This window comes from Haliotis asinina, chromosome 12 (assembly GCF_037392515.1).
Source record: "Haliotis asinina isolate JCU_RB_2024 chromosome 12, JCU_Hal_asi_v2, whole genome shotgun sequence".
NCBI lineage: Eukaryota > Metazoa > Mollusca > Gastropoda > Lepetellida > Haliotidae > Haliotis > Haliotis asinina.
The window spans coordinates 30,235,511-30,256,593 of record NC_090291.1 but is presented as its reverse complement, the minus strand read 5'-3'; the positions used below and the strand labels follow the sequence as shown (position 1 = coordinate 30,256,593).

Here is a 21,083-nt window from a genome sequence, read left to right as displayed (position 1 = left end):
TCCAAATGAGAAACAGAAAGAAGTAATCATGTTTTATACACTTGTTTACAACTTCACAACAGAGGCAAAGGAAATAGAGTGAAAAAAAGGAAGAGGTGAAATGTGCATCTTATCGTACCTACATGTAAAATACTTTGATTTCATTGGTCAATGATGCTTGACTTAACTACTTTTACTGATTTATTTAAATTATTTCATACATTGAATCATTTGCACACTCACCGTAAACCTTGTTGACCATTTTTATAGCAGTTTTAAGCTTGTCACTGAATGTTTCACCGATTTTAATATTCAAGTCAAGAGGCAGATGCCATGGTTTTAAAATAAATATGTGTCTCCCTCAGGTAGTACAGTCTGACGTATGGCTTTTTGTAGAAGTGTCATTCCTCGCTTACCAGCTCAGGTAACACTGCTACTAACTTGCATACATCAGATCGTATTATCCAAGCGAGAAACATACAAGTTATATTACTGCTTGTACAGTTTCCACCACGTGCACCACAAGCACACTTCAGAGTCCCTAAACCACATAATTTTCCCTCTCGCCCAGTCCATCCCATAATAGGAAAGTGATAAATGAAGCAAACTGACTTCCCTCACAATCACCCATCTCAGTGGGGCTCATTTATTCAAGATTAAATAATCCCTGTACAAAGGACCGCCAATATGACAGAACACACTGCAAAGTAAATTTGTCGTCACAGAAACAATTTGATTTCTTGAATCTCAAAGTAGGCCTACTTTTCACAATTCTTAACATTTATATGTGTACAAAAAATATACCCAGTCTGACATTTGCTATTCATAGAAAATTCCAAAACAAGCGTGAGGAGAACCTCACCTGCACTTTGTGTATCCTGTTGTCCTTTTCCAGTGTGATTTATCATGAATATTAATTGTTTTGCACTTTTACCTGTTTGTTTATTCTACAATGCGGCAATAGTTCACCTGTATGGCAGAGGGTTGTAAATAATCAAATTTGGCCCAGACAATCCAGTGACTGACACCATGCACATCCAACCACTCATAATTGGACATACTGAAATGCAATACCCTTGCAATCATGTCTGACCACATGTTCAGTAAGTTCCTCTTACAACAAGCATGAGTAGCTTTCTCAGTAAAGTGCAGATTCTAGACCTATTTCTGTTGAGTCTGGAAAGGATTTGAACCTATATTCATTGTGTATTCATACTTTCAGAGTCAGGCACCTAATCACCAACACACAGAGTCAGCCGCCTAACCCACTCAGCCACCATTCCATAAAGAATGAAGTCTGACAACTAGTTGTCAAGAACACACATAATGGAAGCTGTCTAAGCCAGAACTTGTCGAGACTGAAGAAATAATCCATTTTCAGCAATGTGCGGGATTGTAAAACTGATACGGTTATCTAGGATGAGAACTGAATAATTTTTGTCACTCTCATATAAAATGTACATTGCTGTTTGCCATGGTTTTCTCAATTACAGCATGCATTGACAATAATAAACTAAGATTTGAGCTTACTAATTATATGTACAAGTATACCCATACTGAACTAACATTAAATTATATTTGTTGGCAACTATGTAGTTTCAACTCAGGATTAATTTGTAACAATACACATACAACCAACCCCCCACCCCCCACCAGATTAGACAACGCTGATTACTGTATAAACAAATACATGTATTTGGGTGGGTCATTTCATGACAAGATCCAAAACTGATACCTGTAAAATTGCAGATCTATTAAATGAAGATACTGAACTGTGATTTTATGCTGGTGTTGACAACTGCCAGATGAACACTTGTGAAATGTGACAGCTTCCAATGTGAAACATACTTCACATAGATCTGATGACTGAATGGCAATACTAGAAACACACAATGCCATTCAGAAAGAAGTCAGATGTAACATATGTTATATCTGGGGTTACAATTTCTCAGTCAAGGGAAGATTCTGGTACTATTGGGGGTTAAGTCTTATCTTTACTGGTTATCTTATCATACATAAAATGGAGATAAGGAAAGGACAAGATGGAGGGGGCAAAAGCATGATTAGGATGAGGAAAATGCCTTCTGCAGGGATGGAACTTAAACTGGAAGGTTTACTGACTTGAATGGTACTAGTATACAGAGCAACATACATATATATATGGGACTGCTCTTTCTGAGTGAAGTACTGATTGTACTTTTTTGCTTTGTGTCTCATCCTGGATGCAAAATCACATCTCAGAGTAGGTCACTCCAATAATGAATTAATTATCTGTACATTACTGAGAGGTGAAATCCCAAATAAACCACCGTCTCAAAGGCATTGTGCATTCTTGGTTTTATGTCACTTTTAGAAATATTCCAGCAAGATCACTGCAGGGAACACCAGAAATGGACTCCACACAAAGTATCCACATTGGGAATTGCATCCAGGTCTTCAGAGCGACAAACAGATGCTTTAACCACTAGGCTCCCATACTGTCCCATGCATTCATAGAGAGACTCTCCTAAAAACCCTGGATACATGACGCACAGGTACCTTCAACATTAGACAAACTGATTCAGGCTTGAGGACAACTGCTAAGATGCATCCCTGGTTTTAAGAAGACTGGCTTGGAGGAACCAACGTTGGAATAAGTGAAGTTAATCAAAAATACAGTTGGTAATATTCAAGCTATAATAATGGAAGTCTTCATTTGCTCCAATAACTCCGTCTGGAAGAAGAGGTCAGAGACACGGGATGAATAATTTATGCACCCTTAGTATCTTTCAGGATGATTTGTTGGTTTGTTGCCACACTCAGTAATATTCCAGCTATATGGCAACACTCTGTAAATAATTTAGACTAAACCAGACAATCCGGTGATCAACAGCATGAGCATCAGTCTACACAACTGGGATACAATGACCTGTGTCATCCACATAAGTGAATCTGACCACCCAATCCAATAGGTCATCCCAAATTTCACATTTTAATTCTGTTTGGTGCATACAATATGAATGGTTTGAATATTTTCATATAAAAAAATTAATACAGGTACAATGTAGAATGATGTTTGTAATATCATTAGTCTAAAAGATAAATTATCTTGTTGTATTGGTCTTAGTGAACAATAATCTCCAGCACAATTCTTTCAATCCCACCAGAATTTATGCAACATTTCCTCTTAAAAACCAAGACATTTGGCTCCTCCTTCAGAGAATTTCCAAATGTACATCTGTATAATGTAAATATACAATGTCCAGTTCCCAAATACACCAGCCCTGCAAGGTAACACATCACACACACCCAATACCATGTGCAAGATATATACACTGAACATATGTTCACACCTATCACAGCAGCATCACTGGTCAGCTTGACCTTCATGCTGTTACAGTGTCACTGAACTCTTGATCATGAGGCTTACTGCACAGACAACCCCAAATATTTCAAAAATTCTAAGAAACATCCCTTCCTGTTTGACAGCAGCTAAATAGAGCTTTGTGAAACTTTTAACATTGTGAGAGAACCATTAGGAGGATATTACTGTCAATGAAAAAAGTACCAAAAAACCAAACCCACTCACAACATTTCATGGTTAGATTTGGCTGCAGCCTTGGAAACATTTTTAGACTGCATGGTTGAAAGCATGTTACATCATCTGGAAAATACCTTTTCAAAAACAACTGAAGTTGCTGAACAACCTGAAGCCATTAACGTAAGGTAATGCTCATTACGCTTATTTGTATCACCTTTATCTATTATCAGCATCACCATTATTATCATTATCCCCCTCATCATCACCATTTTTGTCTTCATCATCATCATCATCATCTGTGTCATCTGTGTCATCTGTGTCATCTGTGTCATCATTGTTACTGTTATCATCATCATAACCACCATCATTACCATCGCCACCACCACCACCACCATCATCATCATCATCACCATCACCATCATCATCATCATCATCATCATCATCATTACTTATCTGTATCATCATTTTATCAACTAAACCCCAACAATTTTTGAAAAATTCATTGTTTTACAAATTTTTCCACGCCAATTTTCCAGATGTTTAGAGAAATACCATTGGAAAGATATATTTTGTTTCCATAGAGTTCCCTTTCAAGCAAGTAAAACTTTTTACTGTATTTTTGTTGTTTTGCTGACTGTTCATCTCCATGTTGCAAACATCAGCACTTTGGCATGCAACAACTGTACCTATGCCAGCATTAGACCGGTATCCGATTAACATTTTTTGGTCATAACATCCAAAATTCTAAGTCCTACTTTGCCATTTGAACATGACAGTGCACAGATATTGTGAGAAATATGAGAAAATACACTACCTCTTAAATTAGCACATGGACTTGACAACAAGAATGTTGATAACTTGAGTGAAAACTAATGTACATAAGGTTAATTGAAAACAAACCCAACAGCTTGAACATTTTAGAATTACTTCCTAGGTCACAGTCACCCGTCCACATGTACCTGAGTTACTTTGGAGTTCAAAAAGTCTGCATTTTAAACTAATTTTCCACATTTATCAATTTGTCTGTATCAGCAAAACTGATACATAAGTGTATGAAAAGAATCTAATTGTCAGTCAACTGAATATGTCAAATAATTTTCCTAACAATATTTCCATGCCATACACAACTTTGAACTTTGACATTTTCAGGAGGTCAAAAGGTACCCATATCAGGCTCCAGGTATCAAACAGTATGACATCCCTTTCTGTAATAATGGAAAAAAATGATCATCCAAAACTTTACTCATTTCACTTGACTTAACAGCAGCGTACTTAAATGAAATCTGATAATGTTTCTGATTCTTTAACATAATATTTCAAAAAGTCAACAAAAGCGAACAAAAAACAATCTACAAAATTAGCTTCAGACAGTAGATACACTTCCTGGAGGTCAGAGACATTCCTTCAACTTACACATTAATAGTTTTTCTAAATAAACAATGGACTACCTACTTTAGAAAATATTTCAACACAAACACGTTTGTCAACAGAACACAATACATCTAACCTAATTTCCTGGTGTAAAACACATATTTGTCCACACCTAGAAGGGGAGATAATACTGTTAGACTCTCAAAACATATTCTGGCTGTTGAAAACCAAGACTAAAGTTAGTCTCCAAAAACTAACGAAAGATTAATTTAATTGACTGATCATATCATTTTTGATAGAAACAACTAAGGCCGAACCAATTTTACTTTTGGGTTTACAGATCCACTGATAATTATTAGTAACTTTTCAAGAATAAGAACAAATATTAGACAGTTAGTTTTGTTATTTATCTGAATGATGCCTGCAAGAGTGAGTTAGTGAGTGAGATGGGTTTATGTATTTCTGTTTCATCATCTAGTTCATTCACTCACTCATCCACTTCCACTATATGACTGAAATATAGTTGAAAGCATCATTAAAAAACAAACCAACAAAAAATACTAATCCATCCATCCACTTGCCAACACTCTCACTCACTCACTCACTCACTCACTCATTCTCTTTGTCCTTACAGTTAGATTATTGCTGAGGTACCCCCACCTCACTCACTCACTCACTCACTCACTCACTCACTCACCCACCCACCCACCCACCCACTCACTCACTCACTCACTCACTCACTCACTCACTCACTCACTCACTCACTCACTCACTCACCCACCCACTCACTCACCCACCCACCCACTCCACATATATTACATCTGCAATATTCCAGGACCTATATCCTAAATGTTCAAAAGACATTTTGACTTATGTGAGCATATTATCATACAGTCACAAACACAAGAAAGACATCAATTTCCACGCGCCCAAGTATATGTGTGTTTTCATATGGCAAAACATTATAAAACAAGTGGCGGAACACAGAGCACATTTGTTTATCCCTGGACCACACAGTGATGGAGGAGGTCCTCGCAGTGATCCATGAACCATCAGACGAGAAACGCACAACATTGAATACTATCCCATACACACCCAACAAACAGGGAATCTCAATGTGTTTTATGACATGATATCTCACACAAAGCAGGAAACACATGTCTGTGGTGCCACCATCTTGTTTTTCCCATGACGATAGCCACTATCATTGCCATTTTCATAGTAAAACATTATCTCTTCAACTAGCTTACCACACAGCACAACAAGTCATTACCACATGAAACACTTCATTGTAAGATGTCAGATAAAACATTCAACTCCCTGAGGATTATACAATTGCAGCAAGTCCACATAAGGTTCCTATTTGCTAGGCCACCCTGAGCCAAAGCAAATGTTACAATGTCACAGGATTACTAGGAATGGCCATGCAGTTGTGTAAATAAAATAGGACTGTAATGATGCATTCAATTATTGACGGATTGCAATTATTGAGTATACGATAGCAAATAATCGATAGTAGAAACAAAATAGTATAGATGCCTTGATATTATGTGTGACTATCTATAGTTAAGTAATTGACTTCCGTTGATAAATGCACAGTGCAAAATACAAGTTGTTTGGGTTCTGACTTGCAGCTTCATTGAGTTTCTGTATAACTATTTACTTGGTCTGGGACTGAAACTACTTCAACTTGTGTTTATTCCATATAAATCACACATTCATTTGGGAAATGATTTCAAATACGACAATTCAGGGAGAAAAAAGTTATTGAATAGTATTGCAATGGCTGGTGACAATAGACTGTCTAGTTGTGATAGACTATCGCAATAGTTCCTTTCCCTTAAACAGTCACCTCTAACAGAAAACTACAAAAAACAAGAGGAATCCATTTGTTTTCAAATTCCTGTACCACTAATGATGAAGACAGAAATAATATGACTACCATATAAGTTCATAAAAATCTTTAATTATATTCCCAGTGGCGTTTGAAATTCCTGACAAGAACTGTATCTTGAATCTAACTTAACAGAGTCAATACACCTTGACAACAAACAGGCAGCATCCCACATCACGGTGTTACCAATTCATTTGCCACAAGCCATCACAGACATTCACAAGTCCTCCATGACCATCACCTGGACCTGACTACAGTTTCTGTTGAGTGACACAGAATAAGTTACAGCGTGTACAGATCCCGAACTGTGACGAAACTTGAGTCTCTGACAGTGCCCAATTAATGAGCTCAAAATGTGCAAGTCCTAAAAATGTTTCAAGTGTAAGGAATGAGACACACTGCGGTGCTTCACTGAGCATTACCCAGTGATTTAGACGCCTAGATCAACATTTAAAGACCTAGTTGGAGGTTGAGATAAAAACTATGTTGCATCATTCACTTTCAATGGGTTGTTGGCGTTCTGTCAGTCTGTGAATGTAACGTCACCATGACATTCACTCTCTCTCCCCTATACATATACATACTGGTGTTTGCCACCTCTCTCTTTCTCTCTTTCTTATATACATACAGGTTGCTGTCATATCTCTCTTGTTCTTTCTCTTGCTATCTTTCTCCTCCCTCTCTCTCCTACACATACAGGTCACCCCTCCCGCATTCTTTCTTTTTCCTTCCCTCAATCTCACTCTTGATCTCTCTCCATGTCTCTCTCCCACACAGGTTGTTGTGTGCTGATGTACAACGTGATGTAACCCATCTCCCCCTACAACAAACACAGTGCAAATAGTGAGTAACCAACTCACTGACATCGCTCCCTACAGCCCCCTACACAACAGCTGTCCCTGGTATGTGCACATGCCCCATGCCTGTATCCTGCTCTCCATGCCATCCAGGCTGCAGCCATAGCTGACATTTCACTTCCACAATGACAAATACTGCAAGAAATCTCTACAAGACTTCCCATAACAAACTCTGCATGGCATGCAAACATTTCTACATTACTCATTTATTAATCTATCAATGACTCTTAAAATACCATGCTGTAAGGCATACCGTTAATACCGTACATCCTTAGTATATATTTCAGCTTGAATCAGTGAAAGGATTGACATCTGTAAGTGAAACACCTTCATCTTCAATAAGAGAACGTTTATAACTTGGCAGAAAGCAACATAAACATCATGTACTAACAATTTAAAGTAAAATATCCTTTAATTTTACAGATAAAAAATACATTCACGATGTGACAAAAACTTATCATGAAATAACGATATTTCTTTAATATGACAAAAATTTAACTCTCATGAAATTCTAAAGCAAGTTCTCTTCAAGTCACAGAGTCAGGACATGTAAACAATCAATTAAAACTAGTTCAATAGAAAATTATAACACTGGCATAATCTAGAAAATGGATTTGAAAATATAACTGGATCTCCAAGTCTGTGAAATCTGAGAAAACATTACCGTTTATATGACAAAATATAACAAGAATAAAGTATGTAAAAAAATATGAGAATTTTTGAGTCTCAAATGACAATGATACTGTGGAAACCGAGCTTTAAGGGATGTTGATAAAATCTTTACTGTCACACAGACAGGTACAGGCTACAGAAAAAAGAGGCTAATTCACCGAACCAAGAAATGTCCTAGGTAACCAGTCTGGCTTATAATACACCCAATCCCCTTGATGTACACAGAAGGTCGGCAACAGACGAGATGCAATGTAAGCATTTTGATTGGCCACGTTAATGTTAACTTGGTCATTCATGAATGAAAGTCGGGGTCCACCCATGTCTGGGGCTCCATTCAGTCCCATCAAGACGTGGATAATCGTGACAAGCACCAGCTGGGATAGAAAGAAGGAAAAAATGAAGGACGCATATAGATAGATGGAGGAATGTAAAGAGTAAACAGTCACGAGTCGAGTCTTCACCAGTTACCCGATACCACCCCCAGGGAGAATCTGACTCTAAGTGGTGTTAACACCTTCTTAAATTAGGAAAAAGCAGTGAAAAAAAATGATGGGAATTTTGTGGGTGTCCAGTTGCTAGGGTAAACAGCTGTTAGACCATACACTCTCCAGCCCTAGTTTTACTCTCAATTAAAAGCAGCAGGTTTTGCAATTCAGGCTGAATTTTTCTGTGTTGGTATATAGAGCTGAGCTGGCTTGCATACTCAGCAGTTCGCCTCTGACTGCCGTACAGCTAGGGTAAGAGTCGGGAGGGGGAGAAGAGCTGAGGGGGAACCAGGAGACAACTCCAGGTGAGATAACGACAGGTGAACCACAGCGACTCACAATGAAGACAGGTGTCAGCGGTGTTCACGCGGGTGTGGTGGTGCTGGTGACGGTGTTGATGCTGAAGGCGCATGGAATGGCAGCACGACAGCAGCGGGCATCCACAAAGACTCCTAACTGTGAATATGTCTTTGTGGTTAATGAGTTTGACACGTCCAAGTGCCCTGCTCTGGGTAGCCAAGCCTACCAAGCAGACTCCTACCCAGCATCACATAACGGACAAATGCCGAGGGTAGCACATGGGGCAAGAGGAAAGAATATCGACAATCTGTCATCGAAGATGCGTGACATGGAGTCACGGCTTTTTGATGAGATGGTGAAAAATAGAGAATTAAATTCAACCCTCTCGAGACACGAACACATGTTGAAACATGCCATAGAGATGCTTCATGCCTATAAGTCAAACTTCTCAAGCATATTCCGCACCATGATGTACATGGAGACAAAATTGAAACATCAACGCAGCATGAGCAGAAGTCTCAATCACAAACTGTCCAACGTCATTCTAGATGTGGTGGAAGTGAACAATGTGCTTACAAAGAAAGTTCCAACCTCAGACAGAACCGTCCAGGATAAAGCTATATCTGTGGAAAGTGTGGCAAGTGTCCGGTCCTGTCCAGGAATAACTGACCAGTCAAAAGTTTACAAAGGTAAGTTGTAACAACTAATACGGACATACTAATATTATTACCTTCATGAATTATATAATTACTTGTATCAAATTCACAATGTACATCGATTATTATGCAAACAATTTCTGTCTTATGTTAATCTTACAAAATCACTTTTACTGATATTCTAAGCAAACAAAATTTTAAAATAACCATGAAAATAGTCGTTTTATATTTGTGAGCCAAACCTCATAATTTTTACACACAAAAATATCACCAAAATGAAACAATCAAACTAAATGACTCAAAATGACATCATTTTTCATTACATGTTAAGTTTATGTAAAAAAAATAGTATATCCAATAAACAATAATTAATGACAAAAATCTACATGGCATATTTTATTTAACTATTAAACAAACAAACTAGAAAACAAACAAATCAAAGCCTAAACTTCACCCCTCCTGCCCCACCCAATTAACCATCAACCCTGGGCCATTGTCTGGGTCTAGTTGAATAGCAACCTTACCCTGAAGCCCTCTCAACAAGAAAGGCACAATGACATAGTTACACCTACACAAATGTGGTTCTAATATGTGTCTGTGTGTTACTACACACACAATACAATGTACAAGTAATATACATAGATGTCGGCATCTGAGTCTGATGTGGCTAGGCAAAGAATTTCCTCTTATGTACAAGAAGGATTTGTTTAGGCAGGGAAATTTCCTGCAAACACAATGTCAAAAGATGGCAAATCCCCCTGATACACCCCTGTTTACGAACAAATGCCGTCGCCAACTCCTGTCGTAATGGGGACTGTGGACCATTCATGGCAAAGACCCTTGTACGTGAGTCAAACCTTAGAGGCACCATAACCCATAGATGGAAACCTGTATCAAGAATATGATAAAATGTTCATCACAAAAGACCATCTTGAGATACAAAGATCAAGCAAAAAGTATATCAGTGTGAAAGGATTAGTGATAAAAAGACAGTAATCCAAAGGTCTAAAAAAAAAACCAGTGCAACACACAGAGCCCATTTATGAACTTAACCCAAAGAAATTATGATTCATTCAAGTCCATTTATGTGAACATATTTTCAGCCTACAGGTTCAAAAGAAACAGGCGAACACCTGATAATGAATTGCCCTCCTTAAATACACCGTTATGCCATTATGTTGTCGGAAGCTACTTAACTGGGAGATACTGTATTACCATCATTGACAGGTCAAGTTCTATCTATACACAAGCACAGGACATATACTCCATCAGACATGTGATACTGATTGAAAAACCTCCTGCCCCAATGTCCAGATCTACAAATAGCTCCTTTGAAGAGTTTGCTATAATACAGTGACATCAGTGGTAGAAATTCAGTGTGATGATCTTGCAGTCACTGTCATAATAATAATATATGGTGATGCTAAAAGGGGCAGTGGGGTAGCCTAATGGTTAAGGCACCTGCTCATCTCCCTGAAGACCTGGGTTTGGTTTCCCCACATGACTACAGTGAGTGAAGCCCATTTCTGGTGTTCCCTGCCATATTGCATGAATATTGCTAAAAATGGTGCAAAACCATACCAACTAAGTCTTTATGAAACTTCTAAAATTAGTCCTTTGTACACTTATGGACAAGTGACGATCAGGTTCAGAGAAGGTGTTCATCAAGCAAAGGTAAACTTCAGGAGTCCCTGGATGCAAATACTATAGCAACAAGCCTAAAGGATGCAAAGAATGCTCCGCAATAAATAGTTTCTTTTAAAATACATCAAACACTCATTTTCATCATTACATCTACAATTATTTTTTTTGCAATAATTTAAAACTGTTAGCGAAACTATTTAAACCTATTTAGGTAGGTCTATCTTTTGATTTCCTAATGCAGGTATTAGCAGTTGTCACCTGCTGGCTCTCCTCTACCCACAAGTTGATCCCATGTTTAATCTTCCAAGTGCAGTAGAGTAGGTCAGTCCCCCACAAGCTGCTGTATACAGACACAACAGCAAACAATCCTGGAGGTACACTAACATGTTCTACATTGTACAACTCATCATTAAGTAACATCATTATCACACCATGGCAGCCTGGAGACAAACCAATCCATCACTCTCCTGACAAGGGAGGATGGATAAATAAATATTGAAACTAATCATAGACAACACAGTCGAGGCAGCGGAGGAAGTAAATGTTATGGTGTTACAGTAATAAAGTTCATAATGGCGAAAATACCTACCGTAGTCGTTCTGGTAAAATAATTAGGTAAATCAGACTGAAACTTAGTCCCAAGCATATTGTAATCTTAATTGGAAATATTTTTCTACAAAACAAATCCAATTGGAGCCCAGATTAATCATTTATTTCTAGAGCCAAGGCAATCTAGACTTGCTAAATCATTCTAGACTTGAGATGACTTCTTTTTAATCTTCTCCCTTTCATCTGAGAGTTAACAGTCATGTTTTAGTAAGTGACATTAAATTAGAGGTGTTTTGCCCTTATTTTGGATGATATTTTTTTTCATCATTTTGATCAAGGAAAGAAAATAAATTTATCAAACAAGTTCGGTTTGGTTGGTGCTGAAAGGGGCACTCAGCAATATCCGAGCTTTGTGTCTGCAGCCTGTAAATAATCAAGTCTTCACTGTACAATCCAGTGGTCAACAGCATGAGCATCAATCTTCCCACATCATAGAGTTTCTAAACTCTCACCATTTTGTTGAAGGGTAAAGGACACCTCTGTGATGAGATATGGTCCCTAACAACTAACGCTGGGCGAAGGGCTCAGAGGTAATGCATCAGGTGCTCAGAAACTGAAATCCCATAGATTGTAATGTCATGGTTGCCTGGCAACATGGAACATGTCTCCTGATATCAATCACTAGACAGGTCCAGATGTGATTTATTCAACTGTAACACTACAGATCATTATGCTACACAAAATAAGAAATAATTAGGACATGAGGGCCTGAAATCTTACTTTCAAATAATAAAGAAACTATCCTTGATAAGAGACTTAATCCTATGAACTAGATGATGCTGAATTCCATGAGCGTAGCGTGGGACTGGGACAGTGAGTGTATAGACATGGCTTACAGACAGGAGTGTCGAAGCTGAGCCGCCAGCTGTGTGTCAGGTGGGGTGTCTGGCCATACCACCACGTGTTGCCAGCATCAGGGACAGCGTGCACTTCTCCCTCATCCAGATGTAATCATCTCAATACTGGGCCACGCCAGCATCACTGACAATAATTCAGTTTGTTTGAATAAACACGGAAGGAAATGGCATTAAATGAAATCATTATCTCTAAACTATGTTATGAATGTACAGCTGTCGCCTGACATATGTGCAACATTTCTACAGACAAGCAGGCTCAGTGCTAGCAGCATCAGGATCCGAGGATGCAGGGGTAAAACTGCAGATAAAGTGGAGTAATAATAATTTAGAGAACTGCTGACCTGGCAAAATCAGATTCAGATTTCTGGCACAACAGTTTTGAACCTCCCCTAACTAACCACCTGCTTTGATCTATGCCATTCCTCATCTACCTTCTGTCGTTCTCCTTTCTTTCTTTTTCCTTATTTCTTCACTCACTCTTTTTTCCAAACAGACTGTCAATTCAAGTTGGGTCAGTGTGGTAGCCTAGTGGTTAAAGCATTTGCTTGTCATGCAGAAAACCGGGGTTCGATTCCCCACATGGGCACAAGGTGTGAAGCCCATTTCTGGTGTCCCCTACCCTGTTATTACTGGAATATTGCTAAAGCAGCATAAAATTATACTCATTCATTAAATTGAAGTTGTATATTCTCTGTATAAATATAATTTTAAAGGAAACAGCTACTTCCATTTAAGGAGCCCCAGTGGGAGATTAAGAACCTGCATCTGACGAAATCTAGACTTGATTCATGCATGACTTTGGTACTGCAGAAATGGTCAGATGGACAGGAAAATAATTCTGTTCAGGGATGTGAGACATACTTGTTCACGTGTGCTCAACTACTTGAACAAGTCTAAAAATAAGCTGTTTTTCTTGCCAGTTTCACTTTCCCTGAACCGCATTATTTTCCCTGCTGCCGAGCTCCCTCCATTGTAAAGTCCTAAATGAAGCAAATATATGTTCCTTCAGGTTCTCAATGTCCAATTCTACTGGGGGTCCTTTCCAATTTTAACACTGCTATCAAAATGACACACATATCCAGAGACTTAGAGTTGTAGCCACACTTTAAATCAGACACACTGCGATCACTCCAAGTCTACCAGCCCTTGTTCCACCCCTTAATGCAGAACCACTTAAGCTGCCCACAGACTGATGCCTTAAGATTAGGCAAGTTAAATTGCTTATTTCATGTAGAAGTCAGTTGTTTCGCTAATCGCCTCCACATCACTGTCAGAACTCGACCATGATCCATCCTCAACATATTGTCTACTGCAATCAACATACTTGACATGTTCTCACTCACCAATCATCACACAATTCCCCTCTGCTTCAGTAACAAATTCAGAAATCCTCCACTTCAACTAAACATGATGACATGTTAAATTGAAAACATTCTTATCAACCACTTTTGAAATGAAAACAACCCTGGATGCTCACATTCCAACTGATAAGAATAATATTGAGTGAAGAGGAATGTCAGTCTATAATTCTGTTTCTGTGGAAAGCATCACTCAGTTGTCTTGTTCAACACCCCAGAGACCACAGGAGTATATTATACAGAGAATGGGATAGGATAGCATGGTGTTTCAGGAGGGCAATCCTGTACAGTAAGGCACTGACTGCAATGTTACACAGACACTTTGTGAGGATACTGTCATTTATAAGTGGCATTTTTTTTCAAATGTCTGCATTTTAATGAACATTTATCAAAAACTGATAGCTAAGTTCAGTCTCAAGAGATTACCATAGACTTAGGTATCTGTGAGGTGACACTTGTTTTTAGACTGGAATAGTGCTGCACTGATCATGAATCATACAAATGGCATATCACAGCATGAGAGTTGAATGCTTTGAAGCACAGGGCCCCATTTCACAAAGCACCAGTGAGTCTAAGATCTTGTAATTTTCCTCATAGCATCTGTACCTCCTATACTGTAACAATTGAGATACGAATGCTACCACATGATTTAAGAGATACTACGTTTACAGGAGTTTTGTGAAACACCAGGTCAGCGTAATCATTCAGTCGCAGTTTAATTAGGGAGGAATGACAACGTATTCCCACAATTAAAGGTCCAAATCTGGGATTTAAAATTATGACCACTGGATTCTGACATTTGTAAGGGAGACAACTCAAACTGTGACTTTGCACAACTGAGTCTCATGTGTCCCTTGCTGTATACGTATCACAAAGAACACAAAATGCCAGAAGAAGGAACTCATTTAATAACAATGTTGGGGTAATGGAAACTGCTGGAAACTATTTTCTGTTGAAGACACTTTAAAAATTAACCAAACTTGGCCAAATGACAGTTTTAGCAAAATCAGGTTCCTAACTTAACATATCTCCTTTAATTATTTTATGTTAACCAATTTATCAGAGGATGCACAGCAAATTGGTTTTGTCTAACACAGTATTAATTATGTCACCTTTGGGCCTAGGCAAAAAGTGATTGCTTGACCACAGAGAACAGTACCCCATAGGCCAACACTTAGTCTCTGAATATATAATTTTGATAGAAACACACAATCTAGACTTGCTTCTGTTAGGACTTCAGCATTGAAGAAAGGGCTGGGAAGGAGGCAAATAGGGCAGTCAGTGCCAAGCCCCTCAACACAATCATAACGCTACAACTACAAGTCTATGTTAAGTCTGTGTATGAGAGTTACAATCATCTTAACACTACGAATGCTTTGACGAACAAGGTACAGTGACTGTGAGATGGACAAAGTCTCCCTTTCAACCATCAGTCTGTTCCTGACTACAGAAAGCACTAGTTTCTAGGTCTACATCTGCAAGAAAAATTACATCCATAGCCCACGTTCCTGTATTGCAGTGGAGTGGACATGAGCAGTCCAGGGTTACCACTTCGCAAGCCTGAGATACCCATCAGAGTGGTGCTCAGTTCCTGTAGCCATCAGACGGTCAATATTGCCATTCTAACTGGTGCCACTAGCATGTTAATTACAACAATTACAGTGTACAAGCACTTATCCAGGCATAATGCTCTTGACATACATCATGTCCATCTCATGTGCACCCAATAACACTGCCTTGTGGACCTTGAGATAACAGTTTGGAAACCATTCTATTACAGACACAGAGCCACAAAGAGTGTTTAAGTGAGCTGAGCTTTGTGCCACTTTTAAGGCACACTATCATGCCACACTTCAATATTGCATTTCTCTTATTGATACTAACTATCATTGGATCTCAAAAAAAAAAGCATGCATTAAGATTTCAACATGAAATTAACAAGTTTGATTGAATTATATCAACATTGTATTACATTGACCCTCGCACCCTTAATCTTTATTTCAAGTAACACCCATGAAGCCATGTCCCTTGGAATGCTGTTTACAAATATCATAGGTATCATAACAGGTAATTGAGGCCAGTTCGGCAAACACAGACAACTCCACGTGCGACAGTTTTTGACATACAGAGCAATCGTTTACATTTCATATACAGCAAGTGTTATCTCTTTGGAAGCTGTTCACTTCACAATTTCGATTTTAGGCAAGTTGTAAGAGATAACAAGTCTTCTATTGTATCAGCAGGAAGCTAATGTGGATGCATATGTCCAAATATATATAACATAGACCATAATATTGTCAAAAAAAGCATGACAGTATACTCCACTTGTATCACAGCCTGAAAACATGTTCACCAGCACACAACTCAGGTATCATGATGGCTGCCATAGAAACATGAACACGGTGAGCAAAGATTCCTGGCACTGACCATATTTACGTGGCATACCCAAAAGACCCTTGATCACTGAGCAAACATTCTAGGGTATTGTGCAAAATAATAGAGGTATGGTTACTGCATACACTTGTCACACCAAAGGCAGGGGGCTGATTCTTCAAGTGGGTATTTTGTGTCAAGTCCATTTTTTAGACTGACTCACTCACTCACTCACTCACTCACTCACTCACTCACTCACTCACTCACTCACTCACTCACTCACTCACTCACTCACTCAGACTGAAAGAGCACTAAATCTGTGCCTAACAATCCTATCCAGTGATAAGCAAGGATGCTGCTGTCTGCTTGCATTCTTCATCTAGAATGTTTTTGTTTGTTTATCAGGCAGTTTCCTGGTGGCAAAATTTTTAAGTGCATTCACAACTTGGGATAAATTTCCATTTGTGTTATTTTCTTAAACATGCTGCAAGAAAACATTTAAAGCATGCCAAGTCTATTTTGACGTAATTGTATCCACATGTCATGTTGTATAAATTCAGCATTTCAATTAAGATCATGAAGATATGTAGAAGTTGCATTATTATGCTGTAGATCTGCTACACTATATCAAATTGATGGTTGTGTTGCCCAATGGAGCAGGTGCTAGCTTGATTTTCACGTAGCTTGAATATACATGTCATATTACACTGCTGAGTGAGTGAGTGAGTGAGTGAGTGAGTGAGTGAGTGAGTGAGTGAGTGAGTGAGTGAGCACGCACACAGTGTAGGTGATATAACAGAGATACTCACCACACAGAGTAGGTCCTGTAGTCATATAGCAGAGATACCCACCCATAGAGTAGGTCTTGGAGTGATACAACAGAGACACCCGTGACACAGATATCCATCACACAGAGTAGGTATTGCAGTGATATAACAGAGATACCCACCACAGAGTGAAGGTCTTGCAGTGGGATAACACAGACAGCCACCACACAGTGTAGGTATTGCAGTGATATAACAGAGATACCAACCACACAGTGTAGGTCCTGCAGTGATATAACAGAGATGTCCACCACACAGTGTAGGTCCTGCAGTGATATAACAGAGATGTCCACCACACAGTGTAGGTCCTGCAGTGATATGACAGAGATGTCCACCACACAGTGTAGGTCCTGCAGTGATATAACAGAGATACCAACCACACAGTGTAGGTCCTGCAGTGATATAACAGAGATGTCCACCACACAGTGTAGGTCCTGCAGTGATATAACAGAGATGTCCACCACACAGTGTAGGTCCTGCAGTGATATGACAGAGATGTCCACCACACAGTGTAGGTCCTGCAGTGATATAACAGAGATACCAACCACACAGTGTAAGTCCTGCAATGACATAACAGAGATACCAACCATACAGTGTAGGTCCTGCAGTGATATAACAGAGATGTCCACCACACAGTGTAGGTCCTGCAGTGATATAACAGAGATACCAACCACACAGTGTAGGTCCTGCAGTGATATAACAGAGATGTCCACCACACAGTGTAGGTCCTGCAGTGATATGACAGAGATACCCACCACACAGTGTAGGTCCTGCAGTGATATAACAGAGATGTCCACCACACAGTGTAGGTCCTGCAGTGATATATATCTACATTTTATGTCCAGAACATCTGCTAAAATAAAAACTCTTCCATTAAAAAACTGTTCCATCTATACTTTAACTCATTTATCTTGGGCGACATGTTCATGGCTTGGTTTCCGGCCAGTATCTATCTTTGTCCTATTTTTGCCCTACAACACTCTACAATGGAACCTGTTTCTTCAGATAATCAAGGCTGACTACTGCACAATGTTGCCTATCATATTTACATGTTTTATCACAAGTGGCACACAAAGAAAGAGGGAACACTTTTAAACCTTTAAAGACGTTATTTAGATAGAAGGTATTCATACAATATCAATCATATGAATATCAATATGTACCATATTAGAACATTTCTGTCAACTTGTTCATATCATAAACACAAACAAAACACATTCTTGGCCATATTTGGTCAAGATTCATTTGCTGCTACTCAGAACATTCTCTGAATGCAGCCTTCTGTTGAGAAAAACTATCTTTATCTGTTGGCACATGGTACAAGCTTGACACCAAATGAAGCTACTCCATTCCTTAGCATCTGAACACTACAACATCAGATCTATCAAATTTAACAACTGCGCAAAAAGAAGTACAAACTCTGCTCTGTAAAGAAAAGAATTTAAACACTGAAAACGGAGACATTTGGAGAATTCATTTTGTGGAAAACACAGCCAAATGACTTATCCTGACTTAATCTCAGGTTGGGCAAATATTATCTCGGCATCTAAATGGTAGCACAAGTATAGCTTGAAAGACACTGGTGTTTGTTTCACCAGAACAGATTATCATTAAACAATCCTACTTCCTCAGAAAGAAGGATTCAGTAAAGTACGAGAAACATTTTGAAATGTATTTAAATTTTTGTCATGCAGTAATTAGTGTTAAAATGAACTCTGTTTTTGTTTAGTTTTGTTCCTTCTAACCACAGTTCATTTCACCTGTTATGACTAAAATTTGCAGCAAGTAGTCACGACTGAAATATCAGTTTCTCATATCTGTCAGTTTGTTAAAATGACTAGCTGAGCCACCACTGGGTGAGTGAGTATGGTTTTATGCACCTTTTAGCAATATTCCTTTAACATCATGGTGGGGGGATACCAGAAATGGGTTTCACACAGTGCACCCATGTGGGGAGAGGGGAATCAAACTCAGAGTAGTGAGCCCAAACAAGCTAAACTTCCCCCTATTAGGCTTAATCTTCCCAAGTGAAAGTTTGTCCTAGGCCAGATTCTCTCCGAGGAATGATTAGACCATGAAAGAAATGGCCAGATACACCAGATCTTATTGGTGTTATATCCATCAGTTTGTTTTCTGTGTGTTTTCTGTAATCCCAAGTCCCTCAAAATACTGAGTGGTTCATGTCCCTATACAAGCAGCTTCACAATAACTACACACATTTGTGACCTCTTAAGCAGTCTTATCTCTCTTATAAAAAAATATAAGCACCTATATTCCATCTACACTGAATCCTTCAAAGACGCTGAAATCAGCACTCATTTTCCACACATCAAACGTTGACATCAAACTGACAATAAAAACAAAAACAAACAATGACACACTTCACAAGCCAAAGCTTCACGGATCTCAACAAAAAAATATATCCCGGAAATGCTAATGCACTTATAAACAAGACCCCTCACCTCCAACCACTGATTAAAACAAAATGTATTGACTAATACGCCGCCCCACCTTGGAGAATTGATGCCACCTTGGGTGCCGAACATTGCCCTCAGCAGGATCTGCAGCAACTGCATGTACAACAACCTGTTGACTCATCCACGGCGACAGGAATGCCATTGTGCTTCCCCTTCGGTTTCCTTTTACTTAAACAATGTGCGAATTACATATACATGTCATCTGGAGTACCTGGCCGTCATACTGAGCATTTCCCGTCATACCGAGCATTCACTGGATGATTGCTGCTGTTGGTCATAATATTGTAAGAAATCAGCATGATTAACCCTGTAAGTAAGCTTCTATCATATGGCTTGACTTGGTGTCATTCCAGTGACTTACAACCCACTTATTGTTTGTTTAAACAATACTGTGAAATTTCCACTGATCAACTAAACCCACGCTTATGTCATGTGAGCTGATATGTTCCAGACCTGACTAGGCAGAGTTTGTTGGAACAATGACGCCAAAGAATACATCAATCATTTCAAGAACTGCTGAACCAGTCATTTCAGGTTTAGGCTGTAAACATGTAAATGTGTTTGTGACTTTGTCAATTTTTTGGCTTCCCTAAATAACATTGTACTTTGGTCAAGCGTTTGGAAAATACATGCCTGCCTGCATAAACTGATTCTACGTATGGTGTTAAGTCAGTATTTCATCTTCATGTTGAGTTTAGGGTTATTATACTGGATTTGAACCTGCTGCTGTTGTATGTTCAGATGATGATTAATCTGTCATAAAACTATTTGATATGTATCAATAACATGGTAATTTCAAAATAAATTTTTCTCAGTATTAGTACGCAAAACACTGAATCAATTCAATCACTTACAGAGAAGATCTATCCATATTTTCAAAGATTGCTTTACTGGCCATATATTCACGGAGACACTGATTAATACACCAAATCACCTGCTCCAACTGAGCATGGTGTATTGTACATGGCCTGCAAGAAAGTTGTCTAGCACCCCAGGAATTCTTGAAATGTGGTCCCCTGCACTGTGAACTCATTGCTTTATTTTATAGCCTTGCTCCATGGCTGTACCAAAGTCAGTGTTTACAAATAGGGTCTGACCCTCTGACAAATCTGACAATGACTGGCCCCAGTGTTAAGCTGTTCATTTCACAATGACGATGACTGGCCCCAGTGTCTAACTGTTTATTTCACAATGAGGTCTGACTGAA

General features: G+C 38.8%; 2 protein-coding genes across 2 annotated transcripts in view; one reads left to right on the top strand and one right to left on the bottom strand.

Moving 5' to 3' along the window:
- LOC137257771 (protein disulfide-isomerase TMX3-like) overlaps positions 1-21,083 on the bottom strand; it is a 115,304-nt gene that overhangs the window by 35,304 nt on the left and 58,917 nt on the right. The gene's annotated exons all lie outside the window — the stretch shown is intronic.
- LOC137257772 (techylectin-5B-like) overlaps positions 9,035-21,083 on the top strand; it is a 32,054-nt gene continuing 20,005 nt past the window's right edge. The window contains exon 1 of the mRNA XM_067795196.1: positions 9,035-9,767. Within this exon, the coding sequence (XP_067651297.1) occupies positions 9,119-9,767 (649 nt within the window). The 5' untranslated portion in view covers positions 9,035-9,118. The remainder of the gene's footprint in view (positions 9,768-21,083) is intronic.